A 25,662-nucleotide genomic window follows, 5' to 3' on the forward strand; every position below is an offset into this window, starting at 1 on the left:
TAAACCCAGCCCTCTGTTTTCAATGCTTATTCTGCTTCTCTTTACCACTTGTAACTGTACCTGCTTTTAACAGCCTATAATTATAAGTTACTAGAATCTGGGAAAGAGTAAAAAGTCTTAATATTTCACCGGCAAAAAATAACAAAACAAAAACAAAACCCACTGCAGATATATATCTATTACCATGGATATATCATTAAGTGAGAAAAGCTGGCAACCAACATACATATACATATAAATAAAGAAATATCTGGAAGAATAAACACCAAACTATTAGCAACTGTTAAGACAGACAACTGAGTGGGTGGGTTATTTTTGTTCCTTTTTTGCTCATCTGCACATATATAATGAAAATGTGTAGTTTTGTAATTAGAAATTTTTTAAAAATAAAATAAAATAGAAACTTCATTTGGAAAAAAATCAAAAAGAGAGTTGAATAAGCTCGGTTTTCCCCACTACTCTGAAGGTACGTGAGCTAGAAGCATGGGCTCTGGGTCAGACTGGGTCAAAGCTTGCGTCCTACACTTGAATGGTACTCTCTAGGCCTGATTTTTCATCTGGAAATTGAGGATAATATGAAAATCTACTCCACAGAGTTGTTTCAAGGGATTAAATGAGTTATTTCTTATAAAGATATATATTCAATAAACGGCAGTTATTATTGCTTATTCTTACATGTCTACAGCACAGGTTTAAAACCTTGCAAATACTTTTCAAAATGTTTCTATCCAGGAGAAATATTTTCATTGTGGAACTTGCATACGTTCCCCCCATATGCAAATCCGTCACTTGCTCCCTCTTACTTTCAGCTTAGACAGTGCTGGCTTTCCGGCGCCCACCCTGCGGGCACAGTGTCACAGAAATGAAAGGAAGACGGAAGAGAAAGGAAGTCAATTGGTTTCTCTTAATCTGGGCAGGTTGACCCGTGTTGAAATTAACTATTGGAAGACATGGTAATGCATGGTTTGCTTTCAGAATCAGTACCAGCAGATGAGGAAGCTTTCCTCTGGAACAGTTTTCCTTGTTTCCTTTCTAAACCATGTCAGTGCTCTCTGAGAGTCAGCAACAGTCAGCAACTTTATTCTTCCCAGCGGTGTGTTATTCTCACTGTGCAAGGTAAATATGTTGACACCTTGTGAAACTAGTGGCCACATTCTTGGGACCCCTGTGAGCAGGCCCACTGAATCAGAGGGAGAATGCTCTCACTCAGTGCCCAGACTCTCTCCCCTTCCTTCCCCTTTTCCGAGTCCTTATGGCAGGTTCAGCTTCAGTCTCATGACAGAAATGGAATCACACGTCTCACCAACAGACTAGTCCTTCATATCAGGTCCCACTGGCAGCTAATCCAGCCCTGCCCTGGTGCTCACATTTGATAATTAGACTTTTACCCCTATCCCTTCCTTACCTGGAACCCTGCCTCTGATTTGCAGCCCAGTAACTGAAGCCTGCTATCTGTTAAGAGTCTTCTCTGTGTAAACCACCGATCCTCTTCCTTGCATCTCTGAATACATTGGCTCTTGGATGCCCAGTAGTGGGTATCCCCTACCTACCACCCCAAGGCAGGATGCACCATTACTCTATTGCCTTTCCTTGGTTCTGACTGGTCAGATTGGATGGACCCCTCTTTCACATGCTTAACCCGAGGGCCAAGCTTAGTTCCTGTAGCTGATCTTTCCACTTGGCACCTGGCCCATCTCAAAGGACAAGCCTACTCTTTCCAACCTAGTTAGGCAGACCACACCACGCTGAGGCTTGAGAGATGACAGCATGGTACTTGATAACCTATCCTGGAAGGGAGTGAGGCTTAGCGGTATCCCATCACCACCACTCCCATGGTCACCACTACTGCCACTGAGGCCACCATTCACCAGGCACCTCCCACGAAACAAATTCTCTATTAGGCACATTGTACATGTTATTTCTAACCCTCACATCACTCTGTGGGGGAGGTGTCACCATCTCTATTTTAGAGAGGACACTGAGGCTCAGGGAAATTGACTGTCCCTGGGCCCAAGGCCAACAAAAGGAAAGAACAGATTGACTGTAAATGCTACACTTTTCTTCACTATATCATATGTCCAAATAGATGGAAACTGGAACTGAGAGGGATGTCTCAAACAGGCTTGTGGAGCTATCAAGGGAGATGTGCTCTGGAAACAAGGAGGTTTCATTAATGATAGCCTGACCTTAGCAAAAGGTAAAAAGAAAGAGACAAAATAGGACTCCCCTGGTGGCGCAGTGGTTAAGAATCCGCCTGCCAATGCAGGGGACACACATTCGATCCCTGGTTCGGGAAGATCCCACATGCCGTGGAGCAACTAAGCCTGCATGCCACAACTACTGAGCCCGTGCTCTACGGCCCGTGAGTCACAACTACTGAAGACCGTGTGCCTAGAGCCCGTGCTCCGCAACAAGAGAAGCCACCGCAACGAGAAGCCCGCACACCACAACGAAGAGTAGCCCCTGCTCGCCGCAACTAGAGAAAGCCCATGTGCAGCAACAAAGACCCAACGCAGCCAAAAATAAATAAATTAATTTAAAAAAAAAAGAAAGACAAAATAATATTCTGGGCTAGGCCAAGTATAGTCCACTTTGTGCTAGAAAATGGAGATGAAGACTCAGGCTAGATACTGGCCAAGTTAATTGTTAAACAGGACAAGCGCCAGCAGAGAACAGAGCCAGCTGTCACCAATAGTGGGTACACGTGTTTCAGATAAGGTAGAGGATGGGTAGAGAAAGATGAGAGGCAGTCGTGGGATTCCTAGAGCCCTGGGGTCACACAGAGCTTTTAGATGAAGAAGATGTCATAGAGGGTCATGAAGGTGACCCTGGAGTCCAAGGGAATTATTAGGCACAAGGAGGGAAAGACTGTCACTCCGCAGTCCTGTGGCCACAGTGCTAACACATGGGTGTCTGAGGGGCTACCTGGATCCACACATAGAAAGAGGATTAGGAACTGGTTCTGGGGTGAAACAGAGGACACCGCCAGGCCCAATCCCAGAGACATCCAAAGCTTTTGTGGATCAAGAGACTCTGTGGCAAAGGAGTTGAGAGCCTGGGCTCTGGAGCCAGACTACTGGGTTTGAATCCCAGTTCCACCCCTTACTAGCTTTGCCAACTTGAGCTATTATTTCACCTCTTTGTCTCCGACTCCTTAACTGTAACTTGCAATATCAATACCTAACGGGATGTTATGAGAATGAAGCGACCAGTGCCTGGCACATAGAAAGTCCTCAATTAGTGTTACTGTTAATATCATTACTGCTGTTGTTATTAGGATCTCCTCAACAGAGAGAAGGAAAACATGTCTATCAGTGAACACGACAGACTGAATAAAATGTATGACTAGAGTTGTCTTGGACTCAAATCAATATACTTAACATAAAATCGGTACACTTCTTTTGTCTAATTTACCTTTTCTTTTGTTGTTGCCTTTAAGATACCCTTGAAAAGAACCAATCTTATTCATCTCCAACACGGGAGAATTTTTGAAAGGGAAAAAGAACTTTGTCACATTTCAACTAACAGAGGGAGAGGGTTAAAGCCTCCCTAGCAGTCAGGCACAGTGTGATGGTAACTATCTCAGCCGGAAAATCATGGAAACTTAGTGAGGCTGGGGAAATGAATTGAGTAAGGATTACCATGCCCTCTTGTCAAAATTGGTTTCCTATGAAACCAATTTACAGGAAATAATTTCATCTGAAATAATGTTTTAGTTTTTTTTGTTTTTTCAGTTAAAAAAACATGGAAGGGCTTCCCTGGTGGCGCAGTGGTTGAGAGTCCGCCTGCTGATGCAGGGGACACGGGTTCGTGCCCTGGTCCGGGAAGATCCCACATGCCGTGGAGCGGCTCGGCCCGTGAGCCATGGCCGCAGAGCCTGCGCGTCCGGAGCCTGTGCTCCGCAACGGGAGAGGCCACAACAAGTGAGAGGCCCGCGTACCGCAAAAAAACAAACAAAAAACTTGGAAGAGTCCAAAGAACTCACTCAGAATTTGGCTCCAGAGACGCTTCTTCCTGGACTGGGGCTGTCCATGCTAACTCCAGCTCAGGGCAATCCTACTAATTCTATGAAGATGGCTCTCAGTTAGGTCCCAGGTTATATGTTCCTGGGGCCTGTGTTTTTATGAATATTCATCTAATCTACCTCTCTTCCATTTATCATTCTTAGAGTTGGAAAGGACCTTAGACATCACCTGGCCTGGTATCCACCCAACAAAGGAATGAATACCATTCATTCCTTTACTTTTCAAGCACCGATTGCATGTTAGGCTCACCATGCTAGGCATTGGGATAAAAAGGCTAATAAAGTAAAATTCCTGCTCTAAGGAAGGTCATAGCTGGGGAGTGAGGCCATCATAAAATTGATTATGACACTGCATGATAACTACCATGATAGGGATGTGACCAGAAAAAGTGGATGCCTTAGAAAAGGGGTATTCAATCCAAGCCATGGAGGCCACTGAAGGCTTCCTGAAGAGGCGATACTTGAGATGAGTGTTCAAAGAAGCACAGAAGCTGGTCGGCGTAGTCAAAGTTAAAGAGCTGGGAAGGATTGCAGAGGAGACAGCACTGAGACTTGAGAGCATGACATGTTCAGGTAAACTCTGGGAGACAGGACTATCGAGTGGGGTAGAGGGAGCACAGGAGGGATAAAAGGTAAAGCCAGAGAAGTCAGCAGCCAGGTCATTAAAGGTTTATAATTTCAAGAGTTTGACCTTTATCCCAATGGGACAACACCTATGAGTTCCATAACAAATGGAGCAGCATGAAGAGATGAGCATTTTAGGAAAACCACTCTGGTAGCAATTTGGGCATGGATTTAAGGAGACCATGACTAGAGTCAGGGAAAACAGGAGGATAATGCAATAATCCAATCAAGAGATAATGAGACTCTGCTCTAGGGCAGTGGCAATGAAGATGGGAGGAAAGGGACATATTAAAGACAGAATCAGTAGGACTTTGTGAAGGGCTCATGAGGGGTGAGAGTTAAGAATGACTCCCAAGTTTCTGGTTGGTGCTCTTCACCAGCATGGGGAATACAGGGGGAAGAGCACACCTGGAAGGGGCAGGAGATGATCAAATAAATTTTGGACACACTGGGTTTGAGAACCCTCTGAAAAGTCAAAGTGGAAGTGTCCAGAAAGCCAGTGTGTTTTCGATCAGGAAGCACAGGGGTAGGATCAGAGATGAGACACAGATTTGGGAAGCATCAGAGTAGTGGGACAGCCTGAGGGTGGGGAAGAGTAAAATCATGCATGCAGTGTAAATCATAATGTGATGTGTGGGAAGAAGGTCTGGGGAACAAATTTGGGAAGAGATAGAAGAAGTCTAAGACAAGGACAGTCAGAAGACATAAGAACAAGAGAGCAGGTGTCATGGTAGGCTGAGGACAAGTGAATTTAAAAAGGAGGAAGTGGTTGACAGGGTCAAGTGTTCAGGAAGACTAATTAGTATCTGAAAAGTATCCTTTGGATTTAACAAACAAAAAGAAACATTCAGGTGGAGACTTTGGTAAGATGAACCTCTGTTGGCCAGAGAGAATAGAAGCCCAATGGCAGAGGTCAAAGGGCATCTAGGAAGTAAGGAAATAAGGGCAGATGCAAATATAAACTGTTCTCTCAAGAACTTGGGCTTTCAAGGGGAGGAGAAACAGGGTCCAGAAAAGGTAGTCTTGGTTTCTTTTTATTTATTTGTTTGTTTTTAGCTTTTTACATATCCTAGGGAAAAAAGGGTTGCCTCTGCTGGAAAACCTCCCATGATGAGAAGCACACTACATCACAAGATATTTCATTCTGGTTTTGGACAGCTCATAAAAAAGCAACCGTGTGTTAGAAACGATACGTGAATTAAGCTAAAATTAGCTTCACTATACCTTCCACCCTATCTCTTCTATAGGAACCTTTCAGCTATCAAACCCACCTCCCCTTCTATAAAAAAAATTATTTACTCAGAATTGGACATATCCAGTTACTTCAACTTCACTATCTTGGCAGCCTTCCAATAATTACAGCATAGTTTGTCAATATCCTTTTGAAAATACATTTTCTAAAATTAGACACAGTATTCTATATGTGATCTAAACAGTATATAGAGAAATCCTTATTTCTCTGGTTTAGAGATTATATTTTAACTTGCATCATCACTCAAAAGTCTTTACTATTCTCTTTTGTTCTAAGAGCAATGTCTAAACCCTTTTATCTAAAAGTCAAGGTTCGAGAGAGAGTCCAGACATAATCTATACTCTTTTGAGCTTTTCTACAATGATCCGCTCTCTACATTGTAGAACACTTTGCTCTCATCAACTTATTGATGTTTTATTTATGGTGTCACAGAATTTACAGGAGATGCCAGGAAATTTGAGGGCTCTCATAACCACCATAGTTTTCCTTGAGCCAGAACTGAAATTATATCAGAATTTCCCACATCCTCCATCTGATGGAGGATATCATGGTCCTCTCCAGTCACAATCATGGCTTTTTGTTTGCTTTCCATTAATCTCTGTTACGTCTCCATATTGTTTACTACCCTCAGGTTTGTAGATCTCATATAGATGAGAACCTTTCTTATGTATCCTCACCCCTCTTATTAAACGAGTCCTTTAAACAGACAATCTTCTTCAATTGCCATTTTTTACTTACGAGCTCAATACCTTAAAATCTCAGGAATATTTATATTTATCTTCTTTTGTTAAAGTTTAAGTACCTTACTTGTTACACATGCCTTTTGTTGATATATAGATAAGGCTATAAATATTGTTTGCAATCTGTATTCTTGGTATTTTTCTTTAACCTAAGTTGACCTAAGGGCATTTCCTTCAGAAGATGTTTCTTTCTGTGTCACCCGGGGGCCTCCCACGTCTGCTTTTGGCTTTACTGGGGTAATTTTCTCCTTCCACTTCAAAATTTGCTTAAATCCTTCTAGACAGATCAACAAGGTTTTCTGCCAAAGCACATCCTTCCCAATCTTTACAAGATGCACTCTGCCCCTTGCCAGAAGTCCATCATCCTGGCTCTGTAGGATATAGTCCAGAAGACTTTTTAAAACACCGTCTACACAAGTAGCCATTTGTTTCTCAGCCTCCCTTCTTTTCCACAGTCACTGCCATCACACGGAACAAGAGACAAATACACCACCTGTGCTTTCGAATCTTTCAGTGTGCTACCCAGAACTTTAAAGTCATTAGGAATACAGTCCCAGTTTCTTCTGAGTTTGCCATTTGTTCCACACAGGAAGCAACAAAAGTGGGAGGACAATTCATAGTCTTGATAAGAAGTTCTTGGCAGGCTTTCTATAATATCTTGGATATTGGCTCCGACTCCTTCTCAATTTTCCACATCAAGTGTATACAACATGACCTTCAAGACCCTTGTTTGGGAATTAACCACCATATAAAACATCTTTCTTCTTCCTGACAGTGGTCAGAAGACCCCTCCCATCAGCTCATGCCAGTAACTTCTCCCTAGTGCTTTGTGGAAGGAATGTCCTGAGTCTACCCCAACGGGAAGAGTGCCAGACAAGATCCAAAGGGTGAGACCGTCCTTCATTTCTCTGCCATTTCACATTCTTCCACTTGCCCACTTCATGACATTAATTTATCAGCATTTTCCTGGCTTGCTTTCTATCTTTTTTCATCCTGTCTAAGAACCTTTCATCAACTCTAAGAAACTGGGGAGGGTAGAAGACACAAGAGGGAGGAGATATGGGGATGTATGTATATGTATAGCTGATTCACTTTGCTATACAGCAGAAACCAGCACACCATTGTAAAGCAACTATACTCCAATAAAGATATTTAAAAAATTAAAAAATAAAAAATAGAATGTGAAAAAAGAAACTGGAGTGTGGAAAAGTACCTGTTTAATCTCTCCCCCCTCTCCCTTCTGCTTGCATTTGCAGCTGCTATACTTGGTCACCATCTCAGGCGTGAAAAGAAAGATGGAACTTACTCCAAAGGTCACTACACTACCGCAAGGCATGTGTTTTTTTTGGATCACCAAATGAACTAAGGGTTTATCTTGGTTTCACTAGATGCACTCCTTGAAAACCTTAAAAGAGTAAAGATTATGTCTCCTCTCTTATTGTGGGACTTCTCAGAGGTTTAGAATACTCTGGCTGCATGTTTTTCATTAGACTGTGAGTTCCTCAAGACAGAAACTGTGCATCTCTTTCATTTTCCACGGTGCCCAACACAGAGGCTTGATGGGACATGGAAACTCAATGAACTGTCCAACTCTGTGGGCAGAGGCTTTCCATCTCTATGGATTACCCTATTCTAGTCACCCTTAGTACTCTGGTACGTTAGCTGATTACACTTTGAATATCCTTAATGGGCAAGGTCACTGATGGGTCCACTAAAATGTTTCCCTTCCATTTTTGCCTATTTTGTCCCCAAGGCTCAGAATGAGTTTTTTTTTTTTTTTTTTAATGTATTGTATTCAAGTTTGAAGAAAAAGCAAGGGTCAGCTAGAGAAATAACTAACTAGAGATTATTGAATGAAGTACTTAATCGTGCCCGTGTTTTTATATTTCTTTAAATCTTTCTTTGAATGGTCTGTTCTTTCCAAAATGTTACACTGATGCTTAGCTGCTTAAATGTGACTTGGTGCTCTGAGATTTTAAATAACATATATTTGAATGTAAATGCTTGCTCTTTTGACCAAACTAGCTTACAGAGGGTCTGGCATTTCAGATAATGAGGTCATAAAGCAGACCACTAACAGCAGGCACAGCTGCTCTCTAAACCACAGGCACTTGAGTACTCCCCTGCTGAGTCACAGCGAATATCTCAGGACAAAATGTCAGTACCACTGCCCACTCTACCTCTTGGGCAGATACGGATGCATCTATCCCCTGAAAGCTATGCTCTCAAGGGTAGCAATTCCATCCCTATGCCTGTTCATATTCCCAATGACGGCTAACATGCAACACACACACACACACACTATACATATATTATATATAATATATATACATGTGTGTATATATGTATATATAAGTAATAAGTGTTTTTAAAAAATCTGATTTACGCTATGGCCTGAGTCATTTGATGAGTTTATAGGCAACTCGAGTCAAGTATCTATCTGGAGCAGGAGAGGTTCCCACTGGTCCCCAGCACTTCTGCTTGAGCATGGACAATCTCAGCAGCTTAGACTGGAAAGACCTGCAGAGACAGCCCCTTGGTGCACCCCCTGGCCCTGGCCCCTCACCACCTGCCTGTCAGGCTGTCATGACTGAGGCTCCTTTCCTCACGCAGCTCGGCTTCTACGTAGGCTATTCAAAGAGTGCCATCTGCAGGATGAAGGGAGGATCATAAATGTTTATTCATTTCCTTCAAATGATAGTTGAAGAATTTAAAACGTGTTCAAGAGCTAATCAACACAAGATTTAAGTTAAAGTTTAATGACAGATAATGAATGCTACATTCATTCTTCACAGGTATCATTTGTATTTATTTTAATGACTGCCTTAAATGTCTTTACTCCAAAGAGTAACCAATGGTGAGGATCAGAGGTGCCCCCACTATCCCAAGAGTGGAGAGGTGTTCGTTCAGGGCCTTTATGCTGCCCCTGGACCCCTCCCCACGGGTAACCCTGCAGAAGGGCACATGTTCAGTGGTGACAGATGAAACAGCTCTCTTCCTTCTTTGACTCAAGACAATTTTTAAAATCTGAATGCAGAGAATGGGAGCTCAGGGTTCCCTTGTCATACCAGCCTCAGGTCAAAGGATCATAAGATCACAAAGCTGAAAGAAGCTCCTTCACTGAATCATGACCCTGCGTAGTGCTGCTGACCAGCAGCCCCCAGTCTCCTCCTTCACCCCATGCGTGATGCCCCTCCTGCCCGTATCTCATAAGCAGCAGCCCACAACAACCAGGAACAGGTTTCTAATTCTTTCACTGTGCGTCACTGATCTCTGACGAACTCAAGAATTATCCAATTCCTGACTAAATTCACTTCTCTCCCCCCAGCAGCCCTCACCTAGTGAGGAGAGAAGCAAGAAAAAGAGTGCCCTTTCCTGCCTGGGTTGCCCCCTTTCTCAGTACCTGAGCGTGATGGTCACGCTGCACAGAAAAAAGCAGGGCTGAGGCAGGTGGCTGCTGACCACCCACCTGCGTTGGCCATGGTTGGAGGTGGTTTTCCTATGTGGACTACCAATTCCAGGATGCTGGGCAGCTCCACTGCCCACACCCTTCCCCAGAATAGGGATGAGGGAACAAGACAGGATTCATTTCCAGACTACGAGACCCATCTCTGGCGGTCTATTTACAGGAGAATGATGCAGTGATCTCATGGCCCTTCACTGAGGTGTTCCCTTTGTGGTCCACATCCTCCGAAAACCTCCTAAAAGCAGGAGCCTTTTGGAAGGTACACTCCCTCTTCTCTCTTGTAAAGACACAGTCTTAACAGGAAGCAGAGGCAGAGACAAGTGAATTATATCAAAAGATTACTCGTTGGCAGGACCAGGGAAAATAATGCCTGTGACAGGGGAAGCTTCCCCTACCCCATTCCTGCTCTTTGCCCTGTACTTTTTTTTTTTTTTTTTTTTTTGCAGTACGTGGGCCTCTCACTGTTGTGGCCTCTCCCGTTGCGGAGCACAGGCTCCGGACGCGCAGGCTCAGCGGCCATGGCTCACGGGCCCAGCTGCTCCGCAGCATGTGGGATCTTCCCGGACCGGGGCACGAACCCGTGTCCCCTGCATCGGCAGGCGGACTCTCAACAACTGTGCCACCAGGGAAGCCCTGCCCTGTACTTTCCACGAGGACACTGGCAATGAATTTTACACCCAATTCCTCCACCTCAGTAAAGAGGGACGGCATGGGGTAAGGGTGAGAACACGAGTCTGGACTCACATCTGGGTTGAAATCCCCACAGAACCACCGACAAGCTAGATGACAAGCTAGATGACGCAGGACTTTCTGATCCTTTAGTGTCGTCTTCTATAAAACAAGGCTGATACTGTCTATCGTTCAGGGTAGGTGGGAGATAAAACACTTAATAGGCCCATAAGCTCTCAAAAATGTGTCAATTCTTTCTTTAGTATGAATTTAAGTTAATGTGTCTCTGGCACTAACTGAAAGGCACTGTCCCATGGGAAGGGCATATCAGGCACCAGCGAGACGGTGGAGGAGCAACTGGGAGAAATGAGGTTGAGGTTGGGGAGGCCACGAGGCTTGTTTGGTTGTAACAACACACAAAAATGACAGCCCCCTCATGGGCCTGTGACCACAGCTGGCATTGCCTATGAGGCCACAGCAGTAAGAGAGCAAGGAGGAGTGGGCTGGATCAGGGCGGTGGGTGGCTCTGGGGATGTCCTCCCCAGGTGAGGAGGGCTGAACCACAGGACAGCCAGAATGCAGGGGCACCAAAGCTATGGGATGGCTCTAGTCCAACAGATGGTCCCAGGTACCACAATGCCCACTCTCAGCAGGCAGGGAGTCTGGATGACCCTCTCCCATCCTATGCCCCCTAACAGACTGGACAGGCACCAGAATGCCTGGCCTCCCAGATATTTTGGGTCTGTAATACATCTTGTCCACCAGAGGCACATTGGGCCTGTGTCTGTATCACGTTGGCACAGTCCAGCTCATGCTGTAAAAGATCCTTGTGTGGCTACGAGGCTGGTTTTTGTTCTTGTGGTGGTGGTACTGGTGGTCGTGGTAAAATAAACGTAACAGAAAACTTAAAAGTTCAGGGGCGCTGAGCCACCCTGTTGTGCAACCATCACCACCATCCATCTCCAAAAATCTCTACCTTGCAAAACTGAAACTCTGCACCCGCTAAATAATAACTCCCCGTCAGCACTTGGCAACCACCCTTCTACCTTCTATCTCCATAAATTTGACTATTTTAGGTACTTCATATAAGTGGACTCATACGATATTTGTCCTTTGGTGACTGACATTTCACATAGCATCGTATCTTCAAGGTTCATCCAAGCTGTAGCATGTGTCATACTTCCTTACTTTTTAAGACCAAATAATATTCCACTATATGTATATAAAATATATATATATATTTTTTCTCCTGCGGTACGCGGGCCTCTCACCGCCGCGGCGTCTCCCGTTGTGGAGCACAGGCTCCGGACGCGCAGGCCCAGCGGCCATGGCCCACGGGACCAGCCGCTCCGTGGCACGTGGGACCCTCCCGGACCAGGGCACAAACCCACGTCCCCTGCATCAGCAGGCAGACTCCCAACCACCGCGCCACCAGGGAAGCCCTGTATGTACAATATTTGGTTTATCTATTCATCTGTCGATGGACACTTAGGTTGCTTCCACCTTTTGGTTACTGTGAAAAATGCTGCTTGAACATGGGTGTACAAATATCTTTTCATATCCTTGCTCTTAATTCTTTTGGGTATATACTCAGAAGTGGGATTGCTGAATCATATGGTAATTCTATGCTTAATTTTTTGAGGAACTGCCATACTGTTTTCTGATTGTTTGTTTTTGCGGTACGCGGGCCTCTCACTGCTGTGGCCTCTCCTGGTAGGGAGCACAGGCTCCGGATGCGCAGGTTCAGCTGCCATGGCTCACGGGCCCAGCTGCTCCACGGCATGTGGGATCTTCCCGGACTGGGGCACGAACCCGCATCCCCTGCATCGGCAGGCGGACTCTCAACCACTGCGCCACCAGGGAAGCCCTGCCATACAGTTTTTAACAGTGGTCGCACCATTTTACATTCCAACCAACAGTGCACAGAGGTTTTCTATGAGGTTTTCTTTATCCCATAGGTTGGGTCTCATCTACCTGCCTCCGCAGGTTCAGGGCGCTGCTGACACGGTCTCTCTGGCTCCGTCAGGCCTCTCACCCTCCAGCATCCCTTGCAGCTCCCCTAGGTCCACTCCCACTACTTCCTGTCCACCAGCAGATTCCTTTGGCTCTTGGCAGGCCCTCTCCTTTCACACCCACAGCTCACATCTGTCTGGGGCTGGTCACCTCCCCGGGTGAGGTTGGGGCTCTGGACAATGCCCAGCAGGACTCCCCCACTGAGGGCTGCCTGTGTAATTGGAATCAGAGCCAGCCCTGGCTAAAGCCGTGATGTGTGGCAAACTCTAGCTTTGTCACCCTCACTACTCTGGCAGCAACCACCTCTCCATCCCTTAGTGATACCTTTCCCAGCTGCCCCTTCCCTGCCTTACTCATTCTACTGCAACTGATCACAGTTGACAAAATACTAATTTACCACTCACCTAGTGATCCTAGAGCAGACAAGGGTCTCCTTGCATCAGGCGGGAAGGCAGCCCAGAAGCCATGGGCTATCCACCCAACGTGCCCCACCAACACCAAAGCCACAGCCCTGGTCTCCCTCAGCGCTCCACACACGCATACAACCATACACAGCATCTCACCTGAGCCACCTCTTCAAAGTCATCGTGCCTCTTCTGCAGGGCCCGGGCTCGATGCAAAGACTTCCCGACCCCTGTGTGCTTGCTGAGAAAGGCCTCGCCGTGGTTTTCAATCCAGTCTAACACCTAGTCAGAGAAGGAAGACAGAAACAATGACTTCTTGGCAAAAGACACGTGACAACATGTGTGACTGCTAGGCTATTAGACTCCCCGCCCGTCCCAATCAGAAAGCAGCAGTCCAGGTGTAAATGTTCAATCCACGGTGGACACAGGGATTTCATTACTGTCATTGGCAATACAACAATCCCACCCTTAACTAAGTTCAGCTCTTCCTCTTTGATCTCCAGAATATCCCCTCATCACTTTCTCAGTTTTCTCAGCCTTAATTAGCCCATTATTTTAAACAAGTTACACAGACCGCCAGGCACAGTTTAACCCTCTCACTACTTTGACTCCAGCCATATAAAGTCAGACACATTTGCAGGAAATTAAGCAGTGTCAGGTCAGGGCAGTTCCTTGGCACTCACTCCACCATAAAAATGCTCATGGCAGTGGCATCAAGTCATGGGGATCCTACCTCATTGTTCTCCTGGGACTCCCTTCCTAATCTTGGGAGCAAAGTCCAGAGTAGTCAGTCCCTAACTGGAGCTACGCTCAAGAGAGCTGATCACCAGGACAACTGCCCTCTCTGGCTTCTTTCCACCTTTCTTCCCCAATCAACATCAACCAACCAACTAACCAACAAAATAAAGTAAGGTCTTTAGTATCTATGATGCTCTTGGGTAGCAGCAGAGACTCCATGTTCTCCAGGCTTAAGGTCTAGCGATTTGGCCTCAAGACATTTTCCTCGGAGTTGTGAGAAGCTAGAAAACAGGTGGCTGGAGCAGTAGAGGGATGAGTGAGGCCATGCTTAGAAGGTGAGAAAATATGTTGTCCTGAGGGGTACTTGACAGGGGAGTGGAAAGCCCTTAGTAAAAGCCTCGAAATGTAGGGAGGATCAAAGCCTTTAGCCCATTTTGCATTTGTCCACATAACCCAACAAAAATGTGTGCCTCCAGGGAGAAGGGAAGCAGTTCATTTGGGCCCTGAGGAGTTGGCACTCACTAAATCAGATGGCCACAGCTGAATCAGAATTACAGCACAGACACACCTGTTGCAGATCCTGCCAAGACTCAACTAAGCCCACTCTATTCCTACTATAGTAAACGTCAACTAAACATTTGATTAATGAGGTACTAGCTTTCTCAGATTGTAGAATGACTTTCGGGAAAATGATTTAGATGAACTAGCCCTGTTTAAAAGGGCACTTTAATTCTGTTTTTTTCTACAGATTGCCCTGTGGCAAGCAGAGAGACCAAATCATTGCCTGGACTGCAGACATGAGCGTTCTGTTTCTACGGAATTTAGCCTTTGGCGTCACTTCCTCTGACATCTGAGATAAATTTATGCCTGCAATTGTAAAAAGTATGGAAGCTTTCAAAGTCTTAGGTGGCAGTATCATAAAGCCATACCAAGATGGTATTGGTTAGAGAAATGCACATATGAATATAAAAATGAGGTTTAACAAAATTGCATGGTACAAAGCCAGGTCAGGTAATTGTCCACTAAAATGAAGAAAAAAAGAAGGCTTTTGCAAAAATGACTTTATCTAAACATTAGTGTAAAGATTTTAAGCACTTTAGCATCAAGGATTTACTATATAACACATGGGGCTATATTCAATATCTTGTAATAACCAGTAATGGAAAATAATCTGAAAATATATATATATAACTGAATCACTTTGCTGTACACCTGAAACTAACACAATATTATAGATCAACTATACTTCAATTTTAAAAAGGTTTTAAACACTTTAACAAATTCTGGCAGTATTTTTTTAATATTCTGGAGGCACATCTGTAAAAAGAAATTACAATAGTAAATGAACTGAATTTTTACCTTTTGCAAACTCTGAAAGGCAGCACTGAAAGGAAGTTTAGATATTCTTTTCTTAGAATAAAGAAGAGCCTACTTTTCTCTTGAGTTACTTATGGTGATATTTCAGCAACAAAAGTCAGGAGAGTGCATTTTTACTTGATTTGCCACAATTTGATCCCATTCTATACCGGACAAGGATGATGGGTGTCAGCATGCAAGGTCAAAGACAAACATTTCTAGTCACAAAGTTTCTCATATATTGTGTACCATGGATAGCGTAGTTTTATAATGTTTATGCACATTTAAACTTTTATTAATCCCCTTTTGAGAATGAACTGAAGGTTGGAGATAATTTTTATATACAAAGGAGCCCTCTTATAGCTTTTCATGAGTGCTTTGAAATTTATGACGTATTTTCAGGTTACAATTTTTTTTTTAAATTTTGTTTTGAGCAGTTAAGTGTGACTTGCTTGTCTGGCACTTTTTTTCATGAATTTTATTTTATTCATTTTCATTTTTAATCTCTAGCTTTAATAAATATTCTAAAGCAAATTGGTTAGAGACAAATGTTTTTCATCTACTAGTTCACAAATGGTTAGCTTTTATACTCCCTGGGGGTGCTTTCACAACTTTTAAACTTTTTTAAAAAAGCGATTTGTTTCCTGTTTATTTTGCTTTCTTTAAAATGTCAATTAGTTTTCAGTTAGTGACACTTAGTTTACTTAATCAGCTCTACCTTAACCACTTAAAACTCTATTTCATATTTGAGAGGCTTTTACTTAGTTTAAACATAACTTTGCTCTGTGATGTTACATTGCCTCCATTTAGTACAGCTGCTGCCATTAGAACTGGAGCTGTGCGGAAAACACATGCAACCTCAATGCCGGGTCAGGGACTGCAGGGAAATCAATTTAACAAAACAAAAGCAAATGATTTAGGACGTGAACAAGATTACTTTAGTAATATAGAGAGACGGAAAAAGCATCTGAGGACAGAGAAACAGAATCAATATATGATGCGCTGTTCAAAATGTTGACTTCTGACAATTTTGTTTCAGAGAGTTCTTTTAGAGCCAGCATGGCCTGGTACAAATACTTAGGCCATATGCACTCTTGACCTTTGATTTCATGGTTCCCAACCCTGGGAACACAATCCAGCTTCCTACGTGGACTGCACAGCAGAGAAATGTGCTTCTGAACAGACACCGGTGGTGTCTAACAATTATGTGACACACTGTAAATTAAAGTGCAGCACTGGAAGTCTGGTGAGTCCCAGAATCTGAACATCACTGGTTGAAGAATAAATTGAGTTTCTAGCCTTACCCTGGACCCTATCAAAGTGTAAGCACCCATCAAGGTACCCCTTATTAGCTGGTCCCTATGTAATTTCTCTCATCTAAAAGATCTTACTTAAAATAGTCAATTATCAGTTGTAGTTAGGATAGTACAGGATGATAGTTAATCATACCTATTGATGGCTTTGAATTGGTATTTAAGTGTTTCCAACAATAGGAGGTTTTTTCCTTTTGTTTTTGTCTGAAGGAAGAGTCTTCAGGATGCAGAGAAGCACGTGTGGGCTACAACTATTCACATATTCAAATAGATATTTATTATTAGCCTCATGGTGGCCTAGCGCCAGGCACTAGGACAGCCCAGCCTGCAGGATTGAACAAGGCAGGCTCGGCCCTGACTCCAGGAACTCAGTCTAGGTGGGTAACGAGCACTAGATATGAGATCACAATTCATCATTAATTGCAAGGGTGAAAAGTGCCAACAGTCAGCGAAGTCCACTCTGAAGAAGTGAGGCCTGAGAGACAGTAGGATTTAACCAAATTAGGAATTGAAAAGATCAGCATGGTTTGAGTAGGTGTAGTAGGAAATGTGCCCCGAGGCGGCAGGCACCAGGTAGAGCTGAGCCCTGGTGTGCTGAGTCTGACTCCAGCGTTAGCCTAAGAGCCACTGAAGGGCTGAAGGAGGAGAAAGACACCATCAGATCTGCATTTAAAAATTATTGCTCTGACTGCTTTGTGGAGAATCAGTTGTTGGAAGACAGGAACAGAGGTAGGAAAACAGGAGGTTCCTGCAGAAATCCTGACAAGAGGCGATGGTAGCTCAGGCGAGGCCAGTAGCAGTGTCCGTGGAGAGACAGGTTTCAGTAATATTTAGGGGAGAGAACAGCCAGGATTTGGTGATGGGGCCTGGGGGTGATGCAGAAGCAGGTGGAAGCCTGACCCCCAGGAAGAGGAACTTGTCACTGGTACAGAAGCAAGTGAGTCACAAGGGATAGCACAAAGATGACAGGTTTTTTGGTTAAGTTTTCTTTCAATTTTCATACTCATGCTCTGTTTTTTTTGTTGTTGTTGTTTTGTTTTGGGGGGTTTTTTTTTGCGGTACGCGGGCCTCTCACTGCTGTGGCCTCTCCCGTTGCGGAGCACAGGCTCCGGACGCGCAGGCTCAGCGGCCATGGCTCACGGGCCCAGCCGCTCCGCGGCATGTGGGATCTTCCCGGACCGGGGCACGAACCCGTGTCCCCTGCATCGGCAGGCGGACTCTCAACCACTGCGCCACCAGGGAAGCCCCACGCTCTGGTTTTGATAAATGACAGGTGTGCCTCTGCACTTGAGTGGGAAGTAGCACCCAGTGATAGTTGTCAATCTCATTCTGGCAAGATGTGCCTTTAATTTCAAAGGAGTAATTTTATACACTAAGGTTTAAAAATAAATTATGAATTTCTAATATAGCCAGATCCTAATGATAAAAAAAAAGTGAGGGACACAAAATCTACCTGAAGAATATAAATTAGGCTTACATGGAGTTACACCTTGCATTCTTTAAGGCATTTCACTGGGGTATAGTTTTTGAGGAGCCCCTTAACCTGACATGCAAAGTCCTCTGTGACACGCCCACCCCTCCCAGCCCCACCTCCAATGAGTTCCTGCCCCACCTCTCAACACCCCCAAAAACTGCTTCTCACCTCCTGAGTTTTGTTCTTGCTATTTTCCACTTCACTTGAAATGTCCATCTCTTTTTTCTCCCTATATCCACTTCCCGGGCTCCTTCTTACTCATCTTTTAAGTGCCACCTCAAACTCTAGTTTTGGAAAGCCTTTTCTCTTTAACAATCTACTCAGGCTGGGGTGGTGTCACTCTTCTCTGTTCTGTTCAAACCACGATTATTGCCCACAGGCTGGTCTCTCCCACTAGACTCTGACCTCCCTGTGATTCCTGGACACAGCATGGTACTCAGCACAGAGGGGTTTGCGTGAGATATGTTGAACTCAACTCAACTCAAAACTCATTGCCCCAACACACAACTTTGGGGTGAATGTCTCCAGCTCCATACTCCCTAGATAGGTAACTCTTAGTACCTCTCACAGCCTGCATTCAAAGTTCTCCCTTTGTGTGTATCCACCCTCTCTCCACTGCCCCACTTGGCAGGTAGGTAGCTCCCGAAGAAGGATGGGGTTTTCACCACTGTATCCTGCCCTTTCATCCCTCGCCTGCCCCCAGTCTCCCCATCAGCACTGCACACTCAGAAGATACTCAATGAATGTTTATAGCCATGGGTTGTCAAGTACAAATACGGCTGCCTACTGTCTTGGGAGAAGCTGTGCCAGCGCATTCAGCAGGAGACCTGATCTTTGCCCCATCACTGGAAACAACAGCCCTGGTCAGCCTGGGACTCCTCCCCACGAAGGCAGGCCGGCAGTCTTGCAAACAACGTGTAAAGCTCTTTCTCCTTTCTCATGCCCCAGCTTTTCAACCGGAATTAGTCCTTTCCCGGAACAGCCTTTTCCAAGAGAGATACTCACATCCTGAACCGGATCTGGGAGCCAATCTAACAGCCATTATGCATAATTCCCTAATCACTCCCTTTCTTCCTCATCTAATTGTGTTTATTCCAACCAGCATACAATCAAGACAGAGTACTTTTCAGGGGAGGAGACAGTCCTTTCTAGCTGCTAAGGAGAAGAGAAAAGTCCTTTTGAAGAGAACTATTGATATTTTCTGAACAGTGGCCATGAATACAACCGAGTTAACGGGAGAAAATCAAGGGCCTAGCTGCTTTCTGTCCAGGACTCTGATTTTTTGGATTCTTCTAACATGATAGAATCTTAGTGTTGGAGAAGACCTCAAGGATCTCCCAGCCCAGTGCAGGAGGCCCCTGCATTTAGAGGCAACCACCTTTGCACAAAGTTTTAAGTTGGTGACTAAGCTCTGTTAATATGTAAGTGCTTTAGGTTCCTAAAGCATCATTAAAATGTGGTACCATCATGATCATTCTAAATTAAAGACAGCACAACTTACAGAGGAACCTGGGTTCTCACCCCAGCTCTGCCCCTAACCAGTTGTGGCCCAGCTGGGTGTGTGCCTTCTCCTCTCTGAACCTCACTTTCTCCAATGAGACTGTTGGATCACATCATCTCCCTAAATCTCCCTCCAACTCAAATATTTAATGATTTTATTACATTGAGGGTAGGGCAGTTCCCCTCCTCAGAAGGAAAGGCTATGGAGGGCTCACTCTTTGTCCAGCACTAGGCCAGGGCACACGCTCACCATCTCATCTATACTATCTTACCACAACCCTGGGCTGGTGAGAGTTATTATCCCCATGTTTGGATGAAGAAAATGAATCTCAGAGTGGTTAGTTAACTTGCCTGATCTCACACAGCTACTAAATAGTGGAGTCAGGATTCAAACCCAAATGGTTCTGGCAGCAACGCTACCATCTGGTTCCCAGACCTTACTCAAGTTTTCCCATGTGTCCCAACACTGACTTTTAGAGGAAAAGGATGCAGGCCAGAAGCATGTGTCATGCTTAGTTGTCCCTTTAATCTGGAAGAGTCCCTCAGGCTTCCCTTGACTTTCCTGCCTTTGACACTTTTAATAGTTACAGGTCTATTACTTTACAAAATGTCCCTCAGTTTGGGTTTGTCTGATGTTTCCTCATGATCGGAATCAGGAATAACTCAGAAATGATTCTTGTTCTTCCCACTGCATTCTATCAGGTGGGATATAATTTGAATTGCCCCCATTACTCATGATGTTAACTTTGATCACCGGGTCAGGGTGGTGTCTTCCAGCCTTCTTCTAGAAAGTCACTCTTATTCCTTTGCGATTAATAGGTATTTGAAGGAGGTAGTTCGAGACCATGGAGGTTGCAGATGCTGTGATGTGCCACAAAGGACTTTTTACCACCCTGCTGAGAGTGTCACCAGCAGGCAGACAGCCTTGGGTGTCAGTCCCCTTTGGGGATTATTACCCTGGGCTGAAGAGAGTGGCTTTGCCCAAAGCCCCTTCTTACATTGACCCGTGCCCAGTGACAGACTCCAGAGTACAAAGACCCAGTTTTCACTCCCCAACCTGAGATAATCTTCAGAACGCACGGTAGGGCTGGCTGAGGATTCCCTTGAGATGACGCTGCAGCTCAGCTTCACTCTCTGTCTAATCCTCCTTCTTCCCTTCCCTTCCTCAGGGGTTGATTCCAAGAGCCCCTCCTAGTAAACCTCCTCTGGGTAGCCCCCCGTGTGGATACCTCCTCAGCCTGTTTAGATTCCAATCCTCTAAGCTGGGCTGCCCTCCCTGCATGGATGCCCTCCTCCCTCTGCCCAGGCTGTGACACTGCACAGCCCCTGCCCCTCGGGGATGACCTCCTTGACCTGCTCATTGTCTGCACCTATGCACCTGACACCTATGCCAGGCCACGCTTCTCTGCTCACCTTGCCTGGGCTCCAACATCTGCACCAGGCTGTGGCTGCACAGGGACTCCCTCCTCACTCTGCTCTGGACCACCCCTCCTTGAGGACTCCCAGTGCTGGGATGCCCTCCCACCAAAGCCATCCTCAGCCCACTCCACTCTGACCTCCCTGGACCACTGCGGCCCTCCCACCCTGCAGAGACCCACCTTGCTCAGCCCCGCCTAAGAGGAAGAGCCTCCCTTTTCTGGAAACACCTCTTCCTTAGCTCCTGAGACGCCATCTCACTGAGGATTCCCCCAGCTCACTGATCTCCATTGTTGTCTACTTTTCTGAATCCTCCTAGTCTTCCCAGGCTCTAAATTTTGGAATGCCTGAGGGCTCATCCCTGGACCTTTCTTTCTCTTCTCTTACTCCCTAGATGATCTCACCCAGTTCCATGGCTTTAAATATCATCTATGTGCTGGTTAATTTCCATATTCACAGTTCCAGCCCTAATTCTCTCCTGAGACTGAGACTCATGTACCCAGCTGCCTACTCTTCCTCTCCAGTTTGGTTTATAATGGGCACCTTAAGCTTAACATATCTAAACCAGAACTCTTTATTCCCTTCTGCCCCACTCCCCTCCTCTCCCAGTTTTCCTTGTATCAGCAAAAGCACCACAATTCACTGCTTAGCTGCAAGCCTGTCTTACTTACTCCTTCCTGTACACTGATTTCCTTCAAAACCACCCTAGTCCCAGCCACCATCTTTCCTCATTCACTCGATCAGCCCTGTAGGTGGTCTTCCTCCTTTTACTCCCTCCACACAGTAGCCAGATCTTTGAATATAACATTTCTTTCAACAAGAATCAAGTCATGACATTCCTCTTATCGAAACTCTACAACTGTTTCCTATCACACTTAGAAAATCCAAATTCTCTCCATAGCTTATAAGGCCTGATGTGATCTGGACCCAGCCCATTTCTTCAAACTGTTTACTCCTTTTCCCTCCTCTCTATTCACCAGGTTCTCTGGCCATCCTCCTATTTTCATGAATGCACCCAGCTCATTCTGGTCCCAAGGACTTTGTACGTCCCGTTTCACATGCTTGGAATCTCTTCTTAAACACACCCCGCGGCTTATTCATTCAGCTCACCTGCTGTCATTCTAGCACCCATGAGCTATTTGTTTGTTTGTGATGGTGTTCTCTGCCTCCTGAATGTAAGCTCCACACGGGCAGGGGCTTTGTTTGGTTCACCGCTATGTTCTCAAAGAGCATCTGCTGAATAAATGAGTGAATGAACTCAACCTGATGTGAGAACTTCCTGTGTGATAAAGGGCAAAAACCATTAAAGGAAAGGGAGCTGTCTGGCAAATAGTTGTGAAATCAGAATCCCAACTCTCTGATTCCCTCCCTGGCTCTCTCTGATCAATCATCTTATTTGAAATATGTTATTAAGTTTGTGTCATAATTTGATCCATGATAAAACGGGCAAGGCGTTCTGTTGTGTTAAGTAAACTGAAGAATGGCCCCCCTCAGCTGTTACCTCCCAGTGCCCAGCCCCAACCCTGTGACTCTGTAGAAGCCAATATTCTGAGGTCGGGAAGGAGAGTTGGCATGCCGTCGGTGCCCACACGCATTTTGTTCTGTTAAAAGCTCAAGTGCGCATGACGTGTGTGAGCGCCCAGGACAGCCATCAAATCACTGTTTCTGTCTCCTGGCACAGCACACTGAGCACTAGTTCTGAAGGGGAGCAGCTCATTCTCTGCCGGCACCACCCCGCTCCCCGACAGCTGAGACTGGAGAGCATGCGGATACCACTTGAAATGACCAATTACCACCAATTCATTTTCTGTCCCCTCTTTGGAACAAGTATGATCAAAATAAATGTCTTGCTATGGCGGGAAAAGCCATCATTTTTCTGAGAGGGCTCAGCTGAAACTCATTAGCAGGTGTACAGACTCTCTTCCCCCTTAGAACCGCAGTCCTCTGCCCTGACAAATGTGATGTCGGGTGGAAGCCGGCTAAGAAACCAGCCGCCTCCCTCCCTTGGACCCCTCCACTCCCAGGCAGCCCACACCTGTCCCTTCCCAACAGGCTGAGGTGACTGGAAATTGTCTTTGTCTTTGACATCTCCCTGAAAGCATCTCCTCACATGGTGCCTTTGATTCCTGTTTGTGGTGTCACCACACTTTTCATCACTAAGGACTGAATCTCTCAAGTCAGAGGTTCTCAAACTTTAGACCGCTTCAGAATCACTTGGGGTTCATTCTAAAACCTAGGCACCACCTTACCCACAGATACCGAACCAAAAAGTATATAGTAGGGTCAGATAACCTGTTCTTAACAAGATCCTACTCTGCCCAGATGATCTTAACGTCAGGGGTCTGAAACTGAGTCCCCCTAAAATGAGTTCCCCTGCCGGGTTTATGATTAACCTCTTTATCCAAAACTGTATTCCTTTTCTTGTCCTGCCCCTGTTCCCCTCAGGATTGAGGAACATCAAAGAAAAGGGGGAACTGAAACTGAGCAGGACCTTGTGAGGTCTTCCTGGATACAAAAGCCCCTCCAAGTTCCCGGTTTTGGTTTGGCCTTCCCCAAGTTCCAAAGAGGAGGCTCATGCGTAATGATTAGAACAACAGAGCCACCAGACTCCCAGTTCCTCCTGAAGGGATGCAGATAACAATCTGGTGCATATCTTTGAGTTGCTCTGCAGAAACTACAACCCCCATCCAGTGGAGGACGGTGACTACATGCTGACCACAAGCAGCAGACCCCAGACTGGTTGGAACCAGAAGGTTGATGACTAAGATTCCTGAAACATCACCCTGTTACCTCACCACCAACCAATCAGAATGTCCAGCTGATCACACACCCTGTGACTCTCACCCCTAATGTTGCCTTTAAAAGCCCTTTCCTGAAAATTATCAAGGAGTTTGGGTCTTTTGAGCTCGAGTTTCCTATTCTCCTTGCCTGTCGCCCTACAATAAACTCTGTAGTTTCCTTCACTACAACTCGGTGTCAGTAGATTGGCTTTGCTGTGCATTGGACAAGTGGACCTGAGTTGGGTTCTCCAACAGGTCCAAGAACCCCACTTTAAAAAATACAGTCCCATATTCACACTTGACACCACCCTTGTCTTCTAACAAAATGGACGGCAATTTCCAGTGATTTTTTTTTTCATAAATGCTCTCAAATCTACCCTTGTTCCATCACCTTAGCCCATGACCGTGGCCCTAGGATCTTCCCACTCCAACACAGTCCTCCTCTGGCACTAAATGACCTCAGACCTTCACTCTGATCACCTGTTTTCTCTGGTCAAAATCTTTCAATAGTTCCCCACAAGTTATAAAGTGTGAGTCTTTTATCCTTTAGCCTGGTATTCAAAGCTCCAGAAATAGCATGTTGAGGTCAAGGACATGCCGAACATAGGGGTTATCAGAAAGAAGTGACCTTGGATGGTGACTGTCTAGTCATTTGTTAACATAGTAATAAAAGAGGAATTGAGGACATTAAAGGTGTTTAAAATTGTTGTGTATCAAGAAAGCCCTGAGGCTCAGTAACTCCTGGGGAGGAACCTTCTCTCACTGCCTCCCAGGACCCACCTGATTCCCAGCCCTGCCAGGTGGAGGCACCCAGGTCCTTCCTTGGAAGGTACTCATCACAGAAGGGTGACTGTTCAGTCACAACAGAGTTTGCATTCAGAAAATCAAAGTGAGCACCCAGGGAAAGGCCATGATGGGCAAGGGAAGAGAAGGCAGAAAGCAGGACAGAGAGGAATGGGGGTGAGGTACAGAGTGTGAAGGGTCCATGAAATTCCAGGCAGGAGGGTCTCAGCAAATCAGGAGCAGGCCTCTGAAGCCCATTTCCCAGCCCTATCAATTCTAGCTGGAGGATACATGGAGAAGACTGGAACAGACCCTCTGGTTCCAGCCTCCTACTATGGGTAGAGGGATGGAGCACCCCTTCTAAGATCAGTGACACCAAAGAGGCAGATGAGAAAGTTTCCCCATCCTCACTCCAATCAGAAAGCAACCCTGACCAGCAGAGCCCTCTCTTTCTCCCCTCCCTTCCTCCCCCAATTCAGCCAAGCCTCAACCCTGCTCACTTTCTGGACTCTCACCCTGCCAGAAAGATGATAGATGATAATAGAATCATCTATTATCCACTTGAATGTATTCGAAGGATTGGATTATCACCATCAAAACTTAATTGAGAACTTTAATACTGCTAAATACGACCATGGGCAAACGGACATTATTCAAGATATATGCTACAAAGAAAAGCATCAGCAACACTGAGTTAACGTAATTATGGTTATGAAAAACAAGTGAGAATGGGTAGTGCCTGTCGTAGGGACATTTGTGTTAGAGCTAAATAACTGTAGAGAGCCATTTTATAATGATGGAGCAGGTGGGAAAGAGTGTTTGCGTGTGAGTATGACTGCCTGTGTGGGTCTTCCTGGGATGACCCAGGGATGAATGACCCCTGGGATGACTTAGGGATGAATCTCAGCTGTCAGCGGCTACACGGCAAGTCTGATCCCTTGGGACCAAGCAATCTATCAGGGCCCTCTGAGCCCTGCACTAACTTATAAACCCCTCAAGGGCAGGATCCGTGTCTCTGTGCCTTCCCACCACTTAACATAGTGCCCAGGGCATAGCAGAGAGGCTAAGAGCATGGACCTAGAGATTCAGTGGACTTGGGTTTATAGCCTT

At 45.4% G+C, this 25,662-nt stretch overlaps 1 protein-coding gene across 16 annotated transcripts in view; it reads right to left on the reverse strand.

Moving 5' to 3' along the window:
- The window catches only part of KALRN (kalirin RhoGEF kinase), a 642,647-nt gene that overhangs the window by 328,075 nt on the left and 288,910 nt on the right, over nt 1-25,662 (reverse strand). For all 16 annotated transcript variants that reach the window (XM_079922559.1, XM_079922555.1, XM_079922558.1 and 13 more), the window contains exon 10: nt 13,352-13,474. In XM_079922559.1, the coding sequence (XP_079778685.1) occupies nt 13,352-13,474 (123 nt within the window). The remainder of the gene's footprint in view (nt 1-13,351; nt 13,475-25,662) is intronic.

This window comes from Stenella coeruleoalba (assembly GCF_951394435.1).
Source record: "Stenella coeruleoalba genome assembly, chromosome: 5".
Classification (NCBI taxonomy): domain Eukaryota; kingdom Metazoa; phylum Chordata; class Mammalia; order Artiodactyla; family Delphinidae; genus Stenella; species Stenella coeruleoalba.